This window comes from Hipposideros armiger, unplaced genomic scaffold, assembly GCF_001890085.2.
Source record: "Hipposideros armiger isolate ML-2016 unplaced genomic scaffold, ASM189008v1 scaffold_3, whole genome shotgun sequence".
In the NCBI taxonomy this organism is placed as follows: Eukaryota; Metazoa; Chordata; class Mammalia; order Chiroptera; family Hipposideridae; genus Hipposideros; species Hipposideros armiger.
In genome coordinates this window covers 293,504-311,097 of record NW_017731353.1, presented here as the reverse complement: position 1 = coordinate 311,097, position 17,594 = coordinate 293,504, and the positions used below count along the sequence as shown (strand labels likewise).

At 43.3% G+C, this 17,594-nt stretch overlaps 1 protein-coding gene across 6 annotated transcripts in view; it reads left to right on the top strand.

Annotated features, from left to right (window-relative positions):
• Window positions 1-17,594, top strand: part of MAPKAP1 (MAPK associated protein 1) — a 233,048-nt gene that overhangs the window by 160,720 nt on the left and 54,734 nt on the right. For 5 of the 6 annotated variants that reach the window (XM_019636231.1, XM_019636254.1, XM_019636223.1 and 2 more), the window contains one exon: window positions 11,827-11,934. The exons of the other annotated variant lie outside the window; for it this stretch is intronic. In XM_019636231.1, coding sequence (XP_019491776.1) covers window positions 11,827-11,934 — 108 coding nt within the window. The remainder of the gene's footprint in view (window positions 1-11,826; window positions 11,935-17,594) is intronic. 6 annotated transcript variants of the gene reach the window in all.

Below are 17,594 nucleotides of genomic sequence, written 5' to 3'. Positions count from 1 at the left end.
GTTCCGTTTAGGCCTGTGTGCTGTAGCTCAGAGAACTCTGGGAGGAAGCACATTGGAACAGGTCGCTGTGGCACGAGAAGGCAGGCCTGGGGGAGGGCACCACGCCGACCGCAGGCAGGGCTGGCTCCTGGCGGTGGTAGCCTTCCATTTCCCAGCCAGCGAGCGTCCAAAGCAGCAAAGTGTCTCAGCGTGTCCCCACGAAGTGTCCCCACGAGCTCCGTCCACCCCCAGGAAACCCAGGTAGAGCTGAAGCACTGTTTGGAGCCTCTAAAGTGGGGACATTTGGAGTCGGGTGGAGATGGAGCTTCGAGTCTGCTTTGGAGGAGGAAGTCGTCAGGGTGGTAGGTAGCCAGGCAGCCTGGGCTTCGTGTGGTCACCGAATATTCACTAAACACACCTCCTTGTGCTGTGGCCGTCGTAGGAATGCGAAGATATGAAATGTGCTTCCCTCCCTCAGCTCGCATGCAGCTAGTACAAGAGGCAGGCCCAGCAGAGAGCCGTCGGTGTGGGGTGCACAGAGAAGTCAGGAGCTCCTGAGCAGAGTTTCAGCTCCTTGAGTAGGAGAGAACAGCTCTAGAGAATGAAGTAGAGCGGAGATTCTCCCAGACAGAGGGAGTAGTGTGAGCAGAGGTACAGAGGGTTGAAACGGCATCGTTGGAGGACATTTCTGGATTACTGTGTCATTAGGTGGTGAGGGGAGGGAAATGAGACCAGTTCTAGAGATTCTGGCCTCTACTGGAGAACTAGAAACTCACCCTCCCTGCTGAAAGCGCTGCTTGGAAAGCAGAAGCAACAGCCCAGGCATATGACTAATTGAATCCTTGGAACAACTCTAAGAGGTAGGCGCTGTTATTATCCCTCTTTTACAGATGGGAAAGTAAGGCACAGAAAGGTTAAGTGACTTGCCCAGGGTCACACAGCTATTAAGTGGTGAAGCTGGGAATTCAGACCCTAGCATTCTGGCTTATAGCCATTATACCATACCGTCCAAATGTGTTGGGGTCAGCAGAGGTGGCAGGGCACTCCATAGAACAACACACACACCCCACTACCACCACCACCACCCACAATACTGAGTTTAGGGAAGAGGTCCAATCTAGACCTCCCTACCCCAGGCCGCAGGGATGGACTCCTGACACACCACCTCTGCCTCAAAGCCTGAGTGGAGGCATCAGGACTGCCCTAGAGGGAGGTTGAGCAGCCTGTCTACAACCCATGAGGACGGGACAGGTACAGTTGTCACACTGGGGTGATGGAGCAGCAGGTGGGCACTGTGACCTGTGGACTGCAACCATGGCATCTCCAAACGGCCTCTGGGCACCAGCAGCCCAGCCTCGGATGCTTCAGTCCTCCTCGCCTTTGCTGCCTTGCTCCTTTGAGCAGCTCTGGAAGTCTCTGTGACCCAGCCCCTGGTTTGCCTGGACCACGGGAGCCCCTGAGCAGGCTCTGTGCCATTTTAGTTCCTGGCTCCACTGCTTAGGTGTCTCCCCAGCTGCTGCTGAGCCCCCAGTATCTGTGAGGAGCCAGAGGCCACAGTCCCTAATCTAAACTCCAGCTGGAATCACCTCTAAAATGGTTCAACCTCATTTTTTTTCGTTGGATTTTTAATGACACAATGCCAGTATATGCCCACTATCAAAAATCCAAATAAGATTGAAGTCTATTAAGTAAAAAGCAAAACCCTCCATCTTTGCTACTACGCCATCCTACCCCCAGAGTTAATTCTAGTTAACCGAGTCACGGTGAGAACAGTTTGGCTCATATCCTTTCAGATGCCGTTGGTGTGTGTATTCAACAAATGAGTACTCACACGTATAAATGCACATAGAGCTGGGTTTTACTTTATTAAACTGGAGCAAACTCCAGACATTCTGTGTATTTTTTTAACAGCTGCATAACATCTCAGTGTACATACATACCATAATTTACTTAATAGTTTCCTACTGGAGAATATGTAGATGGCGTGCAATTTTTTGATATTAAAACAGTGCTGCAGTGAACACCTTTTAACATACGTCACTGTGCACATGGAATAATGTTTCTTGGGGTCGATTCCTTTGTTCGGTCAAGGTTGTTCAATTTGAAATGCCACCACCGTGTTGAAGTCGTTCTGTTTAACAAAGGCTAGTGAGCACCTACAAAGCCTGTTGCTGTGCTAGCACTCTGGGACTGCAGAGCTGGCTTTTGAAAAGAAACCTCCGTCCCCCATCTTCAAAGAGCGCCCTGATTGGAGAGGGCGGGGGCAAAACAATGAGAAATAGACAGAAGTGCTTCTAATCCAGCAAGCTCAGGGCACTGAGAGAAGCAAGGCCCCCGGGAAGCTGGGATGAAAGAGCCCTTGATTCTGATGGGGACTCAGGCCAGGCGGCAGGGAGGAGGGAGATGCCAAAAGGTGTGCCTTCCTCCCCCTCCCAGGAGCCCGTCTGTGAGGCTGGGTATTCAAGAAGAAATTTGTTCTCAAGAATTATGAGGCTCCTGCATTTTCTCCTACACAAAGAAGGAAATCTCAGCTGTACGCCCTTTTCTTTCCTCCTCTTGGCACTTTCTGATTGATGATTGGAAATGATGGCAATACATAAACTATTTTTCTTTTTATTTTATGACCTGGTAATAGCAGTAACATATTTCCAGTAAATGTTTTCTATCGCAATAAAAAAGTTGTAACAGGACTAGAAATGGGTATAGTTAAACCCTAAAGAAATCACACTTTCAGAACTGTGGATTGAGGCAGTAACTCTGTAAATCATTTAACTTAGAAAAAAGTCCCCCTCCCGCCGGAAAAACTCAGGGCAAGCCACTGGTGCTCATATTAAATGCTCATCAGATAGGGACTTGCTGTAAGGGTCGGGCAGCCCTCGGTTTTGACCCCTCAAGACCAACCACCCCCTTTCTCTCCCTCCTAGCCTCCCACCCAACGTCTGTACTCCTTTCTGAACTGATAAATCATCTCAGCCGTGCAGTTTCTTTTTTTTTTCCACCCAGAGATCAAGAAGATTATGGAATGCTCTTTCTGAAATACAGCCCAGGAGTGTGGTGAAAAGCTCAGGCTGCAGAATCACACACCTGGCTGCTTCTCCTGGCCTCACCTTGGGCCCCTGACTTGACCCCTCCACATTTTTTTTTTCCTCCTCTGTGAAATGTGAATTAAAATAGGGCCTACCTCATAGAGTTTTATGATTCAGAGAGCTAATGCATGGAAAGTGCTTTGTTAAGGGCCAGGAAAGACCTCATTGTAGGTCACTGTTGTTTCCAAAAAGGACACATTGGTGATTTTGTTAAATTTTCATAGCCGTATAACAACCGACATTTACTGAGTGTTTATTACATTACACGTAATCTCCGCAATTACTCCACGCAGGTTTAGGTCACCTAACTTGCCCAGTGTCACATAGCTTGTAAAAGAGCCAAGATTTTAATCCAAGTCTTTTTTACTCCAAAACCCACGCTCTAACCACCACATGGCCACCTTCTAGGATTGGATACTCAGCAGGAGGAAAGGTGGTAAAGCTTTGAGTAGTTCTGCCTCACACCAGACGTGACCTCCTTTGGCTAATAAAGATTTGGAGCAGATCATGGTGAGGGCCTAGGAACTCCACAGCCAGGCAAAAAAAGCCTTTCCTTTCCCTAATTGCAGGCAGAGCAGCCTGCTACTCAGTTGATCCTTATTTGGGCTTTGTTACTCTTAAGAGGATGAATAGCTGCTGTGTCTGTGCCCGGCGTCCTTAACGTGCTCTAAAAATTAGGCCTTTCCCAGCCTTTCTCTTTAATTTCTGATTCGAACTGACACCTTCATTAATGGGCCAGTGCAAGCTTTCTGTCGACTTGAGGACGACTGTGTAAAAGTGGTTTTGCTGTCCTATCAATAATAGTCATAATTTCCCCAATACTCTCATCAGCCGTGAATTGAGTCTTGCAGCAAAGAAATGGAAACCCCAGTGCAGTGGTTTTAAAGTGATTTGTCTTGTAGACGGCGTCTTATTTCAGTAAAATCAGGTCAGTGCAGCCCTGCTGGGTCAGATGTAAGCCTGATACAAATTAGTTGGAGGAAATTGATCATTTGAACCTTAAGTTATTTTTAGCTGCAGTAGCTTTTTAATATCTCTCTTTTTTTCTTTATTTGTTTACATTAGTTTTAATAAACTTGAACCATCACGGTCAGGCAAACTAAATGTCTTCTCAGTTTTAAGCCAAGCCTTTGATAAGAGGAAAAGACTGCTTTCTTCCCACCCCATAGTAGGGACCTTCCCTTCACAGTTTTGGTGTTTGCTGGTTATGGCGTTTAAACACTAAAACCCACCACTCCTGTCCTCCAGCCCGCCCTCTTCCTGGGGTTTGTTTATTGCACATACTGGCCCCTTGGCCAGTCTGCTCTTCATTGCTATTGAAAGTTAATGGGGGCAAAATTGCATTCCCAAACATTTGAACCTGAAGTGGCCAAGGCCGAACTTAGTTGATCTCTGGTGATCGGTTCAATTTAGTTACGATTTTTTGCCATTAGGCTGGGGCTGAATGATGGTGATTTGGTTGAGGCCAAATGTCTACAGAAAATTGGCTCTCTGATAAGAGCGCTGTTATCAGAGGGGGCTAGCTTCTCATTTACATTTAGATGAGTATTGATTATTTATTTACTCAGAGAAGTGAGATTCGTTTCCAATCTTATCTTTCTCGTCTCTGCTTGTCAGCAGAAAGAGAGATAGAGCTCCTGACATCAAGCCAAGATAACAGCACTTTGTAGTAAAGATAAAAGTTGGAATGGGCCTTTTTCTAGTCTTGACTGAAAGGATAAGTTTTAAAAATTAGAACTGATGGGTCATGCTTTCAAAACCTTTCCTGAAGGTTTTGCAGTTTAACTAGGCAGGAGAATTGGTTTATTGGAACAGCCTTAGTCTTTCTTCTTTTGTAATAGGCATTGTATTTAATTCGATTATATTCAGCTGTTTCACTGAGAACAAATTGTGTATTGGCTCAGAAGAGGCTAAAGTGTGACCTTTTATTGTCATGTCAGCTTGTTCCTTTTTTATTATTTAAATTCCAAATGATCCCGTCTGAGCCTCAGAGGGGGTCTAAAGTACAGTGGTTATCACTTGAATATAGTTCAGTGCTTCTATGAAGATCAAGCAGGAAATGATTACAGCCGCCCCTAGAGGAAGAGTTATAAGCGACAGGACAGACACTAAACGCTCACATTTTAGAAAGCTGATGTTAGGTCTGAGCTCCGATACTGACAGCGTTAGCTTGTCAGTGATGACTTTGGCTCAGGGAGGAGCAAGGGATGCAGCCGGCCCTGCCGTACAGCAGACAAGGCTTGGCACAGTTTGCCTGGAATGGGTCTCCCTGCCACCAGTGTCCTCCAGCCCATTGTCAACAGTGCCACCAGAAGACTCGTACCAAAATATAAGGCTGATTATGTCACTCCCCTGTTCTGTGAGCATCGGTTGTTTATAAGAGAGAATCCAAACCTTGACCAACAGCCTGGGCCAAGCATCCCAACCCCAGCTTCCGCTCGGGCCCCCACGGAGCCTAGGCCTTGTCCACGCTGAATTTCCCTTGGGCCCGTGGGCTTTTCAGTAGCTCCTTGCCTTTGCACATGCTGTTTCCTCTAGGAATGCGCTTTCTCCTTTTCTCCTGGCTCCAAGTCCGTCAGCTGTTTCCGCCTCAAAGAAGGGGGGGTTCATCGTCCCCTCTTCTGTGTTCCCACAGCAGCTTGTCCTGACCCAGGGAAGAGCACTGATTGGCTCTTCGATAGTTTATCTGCTCATGTGTGTCTTGCCACCTCCCCAGCCTGTTGAGGACAGGAATCATTGATTAGTCCTCTCTGTGTCTGGGACATTGTTTATGTTCAAAATCTGTTTGTTAAATGGATGTATGAATGAATATCCTTTGACATCTGTGCTGCCATGGTTTGTTCTGTGGGTTCTGATAGCTCTCATTATTTTTAGACTATATTTGCAGGACCTGAAAAGCTAGGGAACTAGGAACCCTGGCTGCCGAACAAGTCTCTGATCTGAAATGCCGCCTGGAGCTTAAAAGCAAGCTTGTTTAAATTAGATACCACCCTCTCCCACCCTACACCCCTACTTGGATCTCTGCATTGATGCCAGCATCCCTGCCACTGTGTACGTCCCCTTAATGGCACTGTTAGTGTTGTGACTCAGGCTGGGACCTGCCTGCACCTCACTGCATGGTTTCTGTCCCCGCCTGTTCTAGCAAAAATAGCCGCCGCCACTGAGCACTTTGCTGTGGGTGTCGAGGAGTGTCTCAGTCCTCACAGCAACTTTCTGTGGGAAGTCCTGTTACCCTCGATTTACAGAGGAGAAAATACACAGAGATTAAGTAACTTCCCCAGAAGGCATCTAGCAGCGTCACTCCCCCGGAGGCTGCAAACACCAGGACTTTTCCTGCTCAAAACCCAGCCTTGCCTCTTTCTCATTTGCTCCCACTTAACCTGTTTCTGGCTACGAGAAGCGCTTCCAGATTAAAGCATCTGGTTAAGCTGGTGAATAGAAAATAGTTGACCTGAAGGTGTATCCGTGAAAGTGTTCAGCCTTGGGCTTCATCGTTCGCTCCCCCGACTTGTCCTGATGCTCAGCAGTCATAATGGTAGGCTAATTCATTTATATCCCAGCGCAATCCAGGAAGCACGTGGAACACATACATTAGTACAGTAGGATAACAAACACATGCAACTGCATGAGGGGGAAATGGGAAATAAAGGTGCAGAGGACAAATGACAACAGAAATGCGTGTCCTGTCACCTCCGTCGGGTCCCCTGTTCAGTGCCGATCTTCCTAGTGGGCAAAGGAGAAAGGGACACAGTATCAGTTATAAGATTTATGTTAAACTGTCTAAAAATACAGAAGAGTAAGCCGGTTGCTCCGAGGACGTACAGCTTTGCCAGCTACCGAGGTCTGAAGGAAGTTACTCCCGCAGGTCTTATTAGAAATAAGATGCAGAACGATCGAGGCGACGGTGTGGCCTTTCTGTCTTTGGGCTTCTGCTCTTACCTCCCGTTGGATGTCAGCTCTCAGCTGGCTCCCAGCCCTTGAGGAGCTGCATACTGAAACCTTCTATGTTTCAGTCAAGGATTAAAGGGATGGAGGAAGCGGGACCAGCACGTATGTACCCAACAGATAATTACAGATTTTCTTTGGCGCGTATGTGCTGAGATGTTTGCCTCAGGTTTACAAAATCCCATAAAAACCCTGCCAGAGTATTATAACTTGGAACCCTCCCAAAGTGCCAGAGCAGTATTTTGTCCCTAGACCATTTGGCGACATGGTATTACTGCAATAAATACATCATTGGAATGCCCAAACAGATTTTCTTGTCGCTGCAGAGTAACTGCTTCCCAGAATCTTCCTTCTGTGTTCCCCTCCACTGTGAAGTGCAGGGCTTGTGGCTTCATGCACAGCTGTGACATTTTAAAACCTCTTTCCAAAGGGTAGATGTTGCCTTGAGGACTATGTCGTGTTCAGCGTGAAAGAGCCTTTATATTTTATAGAATAATTTCTTTGGCAGAAGTATATTAATAGAAACTGACCTCACAGCTTGTTTTTTTTTTTAATGGTTTTGGCTGCTACGTTTTCTTTCCTCCCATTCAGCTGCCCCAAAATTAAATGAGCACTTGATAGGAACTCGTTTAATAGGTAATAGGTCTGGGTTGTCATAACTTGATTATCGTCAACAGACCATCAAGGTGAAGAACTTGTTATGAGTGAGGTACTGTGGTTCGTATGTGAAAATTGCAGGCCTGGGCAGCCCTGGGTACGAATCCTGGTTCCGCTGCTTCCTGCGGGGCATCGAGCAAGTCACTTAGCCTCTCTGTAAGTCACAGTTTCTTCTTCCATAAAAGGGAATTCATACTCTTTATGTCCTAGGGTGAGAGTAAATGAGATGATCTATATAAAAGGCCTAGCACAGTACCTGGCACATAGTAAGCTGTGTTATGCTATATTATGCTCTCTTAGTATTGCTACAGTCTGATGACGACGAACGGTGATAGCTGACACTTAAATAACACGATTAATGTATCAGACACTGTTCTAACTGCTTTACAGCTGTTCACTCATTGACTCAGACAGGCCTATGAGGTAGGTGCTATTATTATCCCCATTCTACAGATGAAGAAACTGAGAGAGGTTAAGTAATTTGGCCCAAAGTCAGACGGCTAAGTTGCTCAGCCAGGACTGGACCGAGACAACCTGGCCCCATGCCCGTTAGCATCACACTCTATTGCTTCTCATCCATACCCTGCCTCTCATTACACAGTATGGCCTGAAGTTATCAGTCTGGCTTTTTCAGGGGAAAATGTGTGAAGTAGTCTTTCCGTGTATGCTAACTTATCCAGTGTTCCGGCAAGAATTAGGAGAGAAATTGATATTTGTAAGAGACAGTTTTCCTCTTAAGTTTAGATCTCGAGTCTTATGGACAGTTTAACCACCCTACCTTCCCCAAAGGTAAAACCCATGAGTCCTCTGCGAAGTTCAGAAGTGGGTTCCAAGTTGGGCTTTAGCTTTTATGGAAAAGCAGGGACTCCCCAGAGCAGGTGACACTCAGAATTTCAGTTACTGACAAAATGGGGCATACGTAGGCACACCTTGAAGTAAGACAGGGAGAGAGCCTTCCTAGACAGATGGGAAGCTCAGGTGATCCTGTTTTCATAAGGACCCGGATACAGCTGTAGCTTGGGCTATCTAGTGTGTGTGGATTTCATTAAATTATTTCAGATGATTTTCATTTTGAATTTATAGAAACCACAAGTTAAGTGATTCAGAACCCAGTGAATCCACAAATCTACAAAAATCTATACTTATGGTATAAACTATGGCCTCTTTATAATTGGTCAGTAATTTATAGTTTGCAAGAGGAAGAAAGTTTCAAAACGCACAGGCTTTCGAAAAGCCTAAGACCCTTGGGTTTCATTTCTCCGTTTCTACTTCCTACCTTTGTGATCTCGGGCGAGTCACTTCACCCTGCCAGCCTCCAGGGTCCCACTCTGGCAAATGGGGATAACAATATCTGCCTTTTAGAGCTGCTGTGACAACTCAATAAGGTAGCATATGTAGAGTGCTTGGCATGTAATGGTCATTCAGTAAATGAGAATCATCATCATTTTAGGCTTCAAGAAGAAAATCCTTAAGCTACTTTCAGGAAACAAACTATTTTAATAGAAGTATCTGCAAGACCCAAGAGACAGGAAAGTCCATCTTGAATGATGGCATTTATGGCTCTGAGAGGGGTGCAGGGACTTGTGTTCAGGGAGAAAGGACCTTTTCTAGGACTCCCTCCTTCCCCTGATTTCCCTCAGGTGTGTTTCCCAGGCAGCCGCAGTGACTGGAAGAGACAAGTATTCAAAGGAGACCAGCCTGAAGTACAGCCTGGTGCAGCCAGGCGTCGGCTCCCTGGTCAGGAAAGGGGTGGCTACTTACAGGCCAGCTGCCAGGCAGGCAGGCAGCCCGGGAAGCCCAGAGCCCTGTACACTGCACTCAGGAAACTTGCCAGGCTGCAGAGTTCCTTAAGATGAGTTTATCTGCATAAACAGGTACTGTCTGGTGTTGATTAAATTATTGTATATGAAAGACCTGGTGGAAATGCTACAGTGTGTGGTAATTACAGTATCCTCAGAAAAATGGCATAGTAAGAAATCGGAGGGTTTATAAGTATATATGATGTGTTTTAAATGATAAAAGTAGCATTTATTTATTATAGGAAATGTGAAAAATGCAGACTAACACTAAGGAAAAATAAAAACACTCAATATCCCACTATCCAGTATAACCACTATTCACATTTTGTAAATAACCTTCCCGTCTCCCCACCCCCCACCATGACTTTACATATATTTTTCATCATTGCAGTCATCCTGCATGTATTGTGTTATAATTTGCTATCTTCATAAAATAGCATATTATAAACATGTTTTGTAAAAGTAAATATTTTTGCAGCATCACTTTTAATATTTTCATGGTATTTCACAATATTTTGTTAGATCTAGGTTGTTCCCAAGTTTTGGCCCTCATAAAAAAAAATGGATTATTGTAGCTCAACTTTGTGCCCAGATTTCACTGTAAATTCATAGAAGTGGATGTCAGTGCGTTACACACAGTGTTGCCGGGAGTTACTGGTGGTGAGTCAGTTAGAGCTCGTACAGCAGGCCAGTGTCTTAGAAAGCAGCTCTCCAGGTTCGAGGATAACTCCCTTCACTCCAGTGGGCCGAAGGTGCCCACAGCTGCTAAAGGTGGGTGGACGTCAGGGAGGGGGGAGGGAGGAAAGGAAAAGGTGCCCAGGAATCCCTCACCAGCTAAGTTTTCTTAAAGTTCAGCTGGCCATGATTTTTCTGTGGTTACTTCCACCAGTGTCTGTGTAGGCATGCAGTGATTGGCAGTAAACATGCCTGGTAATTGGACAAATGCGGTCACTGACAGGTAACAAACAGGTTGTGGAGACTCAGAATCACCTGCATTTTCATGCTTTTATTTGCTTGATATTTTTGAAATGAAATTTAACTGTGTATAGCATTGAACGACAATGGCTTCTATGCAGATACAGTGTATTAGAGCTTTTAAGAATTGTGTAGACTTCGGAGCATGTATCTGCTTAAATACATAGTCGTGTGTGTGTGTTGAGCATCGTTTACTTAGTAAAGGTTTAAAAGCGATAAGTATTGTAAAGGGGGCTGAATGTACGTAAGAACCCTGAGAACTGTCAGGCGAGCCGATGAAATACCAATTAGAGAAGAGATCAAATATATCATGAAACTGCAGTGCTACAAATGAACAGCCTATGGGAGAGGAGAATGACTTGCAATGAGTGAAATGCCTCAGACTGATGGAGGAAGAAAAGTACTGGATATAAGTTGATAACGGCTGAAGAACAAATATATCTAAAAATACATGTTCCGCCTAAGAGCGAGCCTGGGGAGGCCTGATTCTTTCCTCAGACCCTCTCCTGTCTCACCAAACACGCCTTACATAGTCAAAAAAATTAGACAGTTTCTTACACCTCTAATCTTTTCAGTAACCATTAACAACAGTAGCAGTCCTTTGAATCTGATCATTGGACCCGTTAGGTGTTATCTGAGAACAAGAGTGTCATTTGACTTGACAAGGAAATACATGAATAAATGTATAAAATGCCCCAGTGTTTTATGAAGCTCAGCCCTCTGTGTGACGCAGGATAGCTGGGGTTCCTGGTGTCCAGGGTTATTGAATCTGTGCCTGTGTTTCCATAAATGTTTCAACAAAAACATGGACAGCACCCACAGGCCTTCTATCACCGTAACCCAGAAACCTGAGATTTACTATTTCGCCTCCCCTGATTTAAAAAAAAATTTTTTTTTTGCTGTCATCGTATTAGAATTCTAAGCACACCTTATTCCTCTTATAATTGATTATTCATTATGATGATTATTAATAATGGGTACTTATTTCCTTATACTTAGAGGATATCACCTCTACTGTTCACAATAATCCTTCAAGGTTATAAGTATTCCTACGTTCCTTATTCGGAAACAGATTCTCATATCTGAGAAACCGTGGAGCCACGTTGTGACTCCAGGCCAGTCTGACTCAAAAGCCGTCAGCGCTCACCTTGTTTTTGGGGGAGAACTGAGCGAAGACAGACCTGATAACAGAACAGACAAGTGTTTTAAACCTTGTGGGAAAAATCCCCCAGACTTTTCCATCTTGGATAGCTGGACTCTCGAGACAGACCTCAGCATTTTCCTAATGCTTTACCAGCTTTTCGCCAATATGTGGTGTTTTTTTTTCGATGTTAAGTTCACTGTTTCAGACTTCCTCCCCTCCTCCTGCCCCTTTGATCTTCCAGGCCCTCAGTACCGCCTGGAGAAGCAGAGCGAGCCCAATGTCGCCGTGGACCTGGACAGCACTTTGGAGAGCCAGAGCGCCTGGGAGTTCTGCCTGGTCCGCGAGAACAGTACGTCGGCCTGCCGGCTCCATGCCCGCTTTGTCCGTGACAGACGTGCTTAGGAGTCATGTGTTTGGGGACACTGGTCTGGCTTCCCTGGGCAGGTTTGAAGCGACTACTTTGCAAGGCAGACGTCACTCAGCTTTTGTGCCGAAAGTGTATCCCAGAGTGGAATGACTGATTTCCTGCTTTCTGGTGGAGAGTCTGCACCCTGTTCAGCTCTCTGTGGTTAATATTTTTCTGTTAAACGGTGTCTTCCTAAGTTAGGAACAGCCCTGGAAACAGCTTAGAAATAGGAGGTCCTTTCTGAGGCAAAGGCTGTTTTGTATATAAAGCAACTAGCCGTGTCCGTATCACTGTTCAGACATCAAGTTTTAGAAAATTCTGACCATTTACATACTGTCAGCAGGAGTCAGTGTCGTGGGTCCTAATGCTGTGCTGTAAGCTTCTTTAAAACTTCAGTTCGTTCCTTTTCATTCTCTCTTGAGAGTTTCCGAGTCTTCGCCATTCCTCTCCTCTATACTCGCATTGACTTCGGGGGCAGGTGACCTGTGAAAACAGATGATGGTGCCCGGCTCTCCGTGCTCATTCCGGCTTCAGGGCTTTCCACAGGCCGTTTCTTCTGTGTGGAACACTCTTTCCCCCACTCTGGTTAACTGTTTCTCATCCTTCGTCTCAGTTCATATGTCACATTTTCAAAGAGGCCGTCTGTGATCCCTCTGTCCTCCCTCGCCTACACCTGACGCATCCCTTATTTGAGTTCCCCACTGTATTCTGTCATAGAGCATACTACTTTTTATTCGTTGCATATGTTTCTGTTTATATATTTTTCTCAATGATTGTGTGATGTCTGTTTGCCCCACTAGATTGTCAGGCCTGTGAGGGTGTCCCTGATCTATACCAGCTTGCCCTTCACTAATTCAATTAACTTACTTATCACCCACTATAGGCAGGCGCTCGGTGAGTATAGGTTGAATGAGTGAATGGCAATTTTCTAGTCATGCCACTGACCCTCTGTGCAAGACCAGGCTGCTGCTCTGAGGGCAGGGCCCCTGGCAGCCTCTTTTGGAGAGGCCTGTGCAGAATTCACCAGGAAGGTGCAGTGCGCTTTTGCCTTTATCAGCAAATTCTCAAAGGCAGAAGGTTGGTGTCCCCACAGTCTGTAGCCAGTTATAAGTATCTTATACAAATATACAAAGAAATAAAAATAATCTGGAGTATCTTAAATGGTCCACAAAATTCAAATAAGTAGTAAGCGTTTGTAAAAATGTTTATCCCTATCAACGATTTAAGATAAAAACATTTTAAAGCAACAATGTAATATTTCTCACCTGTCAAACAAGCCAGGTATTTCAAAGAGTCCTCATTGCTGGGGAGAATACAGGAAAATAGGCATATTCAAATGACTATAATGAAGGTTAATATAATGTACCTGGAAGTATCAAGAAACCTAAAATGCAATAAAGATTTGTGTATGATAGTCATTAAATGTTCATAATATCTATATATGTAATATCTGTGTAGCATCCCTATCTTGGGAAACTATGCAGGGCATCACCTTTTGGTAAAGACAGACTAAGTAATTTGAACAAATTCTCCCACTGAAGGTAACTTAAAAAGCTGATTGAAAATATACAAGTCATCATCCTAAAGTCATCAGAGAACACAAGATAGAAAATAATGGCTGCTGCCTGGGAGAAGATTGAACCAAAAGAGGTGAGATCAACACCTAGGACCAATTTTGTCCTGATATCATTTGAATTTGAAGGCTGCAATATTTAAAGAAAATTTTACAGCATTTAAATTCATGTATTACAAAAGATGAAAGGCCAAAAAGTAATAAGCTGAGCATTTAGCTCAAGAAATTAGAAAACAGAAACCTAAAGAGAATAAAAAGAAGGAAGCAATAAAGATAAGAGCAAAAATTAATGAAATAGAAGATTTGAGAACATCAAAACCAAATGTTTGTTCTTTGAAATGACTAATAAACTTGCTAAACCTCTAATGAAATGGATCAAAAACATGAGAAACAAACTGACAGAAACACAAATAGTAACAGCAATAAAAAGGAGGTACACTACAGTTCCTGCAGTCATTAAACAGATAGTACAAGATCATTTGGAAAAAATTCCATACCAAAAATTGTGAAAATGTAGATGAAAAGGGAAACAAAAAGAGTGCTAGAAAAGAACAACTTATTGAAATTGACACAAGAAGAAATAGAAAACTTGAATATTGCCATAACTATTTTGAAAAATTGAGTTTGTAATTAAAAACCTTCCCACAAAGAAAACTCAGGCCCAGATGACTTCACTGGCTGGTTCTACCAAACGCTTAAGGAAGAAATGACTCCAGTCTTATTATATCAGCTGTTCCAAACAATAGGAAAAAGAGGGTACAGTATCCAATTCACTTTAAGAGGTGGTCATAATCTTGTTACCAAACCCTGATAAAGACCATACTAGACAAAATTCTCAGACCAATCTAATATGGATGCAAATATCTGAAACGAATTATTAACAAACTGAATTCAGCATTTATTAAAAGAATGTAGCATTCCCAAATTGGTTTTATTCTAGGAGTATAAGGTTAGTTTAGCAATAAAACATCCCAATCAATCCGATTTGCTACCATAACAGATTAAAAGGAGAACAGTCATCTCAGATATGGAATGCTCTTCAGCCATGATAAGCTGTGTTTACCAAGAGTTTTTAATTACAAGATAAATAACTTTGATTTAATATTATAAAGGAAAATTGGGGATGGCTGGTTAGCTCAGGTGGGCAGGCTCATAACACCAGGGTTGCCGGTTCGATTCCCACACGGGCCAAGGAACTGCGCCCTCTACAACTAGATTGAAACAACCACTTCACTTGGAGCTGATGGGTCCTGGAAAAACACACTGTTCCCCAGTAAAATTTCTTTAAAAAAAAAAAAAGAAGAAGGAAAATTGTCGAGGATACAAAATAATACATCTAATCTCAGCTATGTAAAATCAAAACAAACTTAAAGAGTAGAAGAAAAGTTGGAAGAAAAACGCCGAAGTATTAATAGTGGTTATCTCTGGCCGGCAAGTTTCTGGGTAATTCATTTCCATCCTCTTTATACTTGTACTTTCAGAGTTTCTAAAATGAGCATGTGCGACTTTAAGAAAAAGCAAGCAAGCAATAAAGGCAAGCTCACACAGATAAAGATTACATAATGAGAGCACCTCTTAGTTTAGTAATTCTTGCAACACTTGAAATCCCAAACCATTTATAGCACCACAGCATGGTGCAGGCTGCACCAAAGGAAGAATTATTGGGTTGTCGGAAAAGTTATGAAGTATTTTGTCTGTTTTGCAAAGGTCATTTTATATAAAGAACAAAGATCAATCAATACATTGCCCGTTTTGTTCGATAACCTTTTGCCATCTTTCAGTGAGCTTCATAATTCCTCAGTCGTAGAAGGACCTGTCTTGATTTGCAAAAAACAGAACAAGGTGCTGATTTACAGCCTCATCTGAATTGAATGCTACACCACGCAAGGAGTTTTGAAGAGCGAAACCAGTGGAAGTCTGATGGCGCAAGGTCAGGCGAGTATTGTGGGTGTGGTAACACACCCCATCCAAGCTCCAATAATTTTTGACAGGTAATCAAACTTGTGTGTGGTTTCACGTTGTCGCGATGGGACACAACTCCTTGACAATTAACAATCTCTGGACGTTTCTGGATGATGGATTCGTTCAAACTGTCCAATTGCCGACAGTATACATTCGAATTGATTGTATAGTTCCTTGGTAGGAGCTCGAAAAACACAACACCTTTAAAATCCCACCACACTGAAAGCATAACCTTCCTCTGATGAGTGTCTGCTTTTGATGTTGTTTGAGGCGAATCATCATGTCTGGACCAAGACCGTTTGCACACCACATTGTTGTAAACAATCCACTTCTCATTACCAGTTATCATTCGTTTCAAAAAAGGATCGTTTTCCTCACGTTTAATGAGCATATTGCAGATGTTAATACACGCCGTCAAATGAACTTCTTTAAGTTCATGTGGAACCCAAATATCAGGCTTGCTTACGTATCCCAACTTCTTCAGGTGGTCGTGAATGCTTGAATGATGGATGTTCAATGTTTCTGCAATCTCTCATGTCATGTACTGTGGGTTTGACTTGATCAATGCCTTTTATTTTGTTGTCATCAACCTCTGTGGGCCCTCCTGACCGAGGAGCGTCGTTGAGATCAAAATCACCAGCACGGAATTTTGTGAACCATCGTTGACACAGACGTTCTTGTAGAGAGAGCATTGTCACCATAAACTTTGTGCAACTTTTCACAAGCTTGACGCGCGTTCTTCCCTTTATGGAAGTAAAACAGTAAAATATGGCAAAAATACACAGTTTGGTCTTCCATCTTCGACTTGTTGTAAAATCTCCAAAACTCAACCAAATCGCTCAATTTTTTTTTAGAATGAAGCTAGAACCGTCAGCTGTCAAATGACATAGCAATAACATAGATGCGAATGACTCTAGTACTTCCAAAAATGAACTAGTGTCATCTGCCACAAACATGCGTCATGACTTTTCTGACAACCCAATAGAACAACACACCCTGATGTAAATGAGTAATCCCTCCCTCCCTGCCCTTTTCTTTTATTCTTTAAAGAATTTCATCTTTTAAACACACTAGAGGAACTCATTCACATAATGTGAACTCCATAGTGGATTCTGTTTCAGAATGCTGACTCCTTGTTATGACTAGGATAAAATGTTGTTTATTAGCATCTTGGCAAATATTTTGGATATGTAACTCCTATTCGTGTAAAAGAATTTTTCAGATAACAGTGTGTGGATATTGTGAAAGCTTAGCCTCTCTCCTCTCCTCTAATTCCTCTCCCAGAGACAACAGTTGCCCAATTTCTTCAGTATCTTTCCAGGGATCATATATGCATATGCAAGAATATGCTATATGTGAATAGACCCACACACTTACATACATACATATATACATACATACATACATACATACATAGTTGGCCCTCTGTAGCCCCAGGTTTAGCATCTACAGATTCAACAAACTGTGGATTGAAAATATTCAGAAAAATATGTTACGTTGTTGCTGACATTTTTGCTATGTAGTTAGGCCTGTGATAGTTGCACCTGTACTGAACATATACACTTTTTCTTGTCATTATTCCCTAAACAATTTGTGGAAGAACTATTAACACTTATATCGTATTAGGGATGTGCGAAGGTCATATGCAAATACTACGCCAGTTTACATAAGGTACTTGAGCATCCGTGAATTTTGCTATCCACCGGGGGTCCTGGAACCAGTCCTACATGGATACCAAGAGATGACTGTACCATATACACACACATTTGTATTGCCTCCCTTTTTAAAAACAAATGACAGTAAACTGGTGTTAGTGTTCTGCATTTTTCTTTGGTCATTTTAACAATATATTGTAGAGATTATTCCACATTCATTCACATATTATTCCATATATAAATGCACCTCTTTCTTTTTTTTTTAAGATTTTTTATTGGGGAATTAGGGGGATGGGAATAGTGCTGGGGAATTGGGGAAAGGGAAACAGACAAGTTGCTGTCGTTTTGTTCTTCAGTCTAGTTGTGGAGGACGTTGCTTCACTGGCCCAAGTTGGCACCATCATTGCACTCTT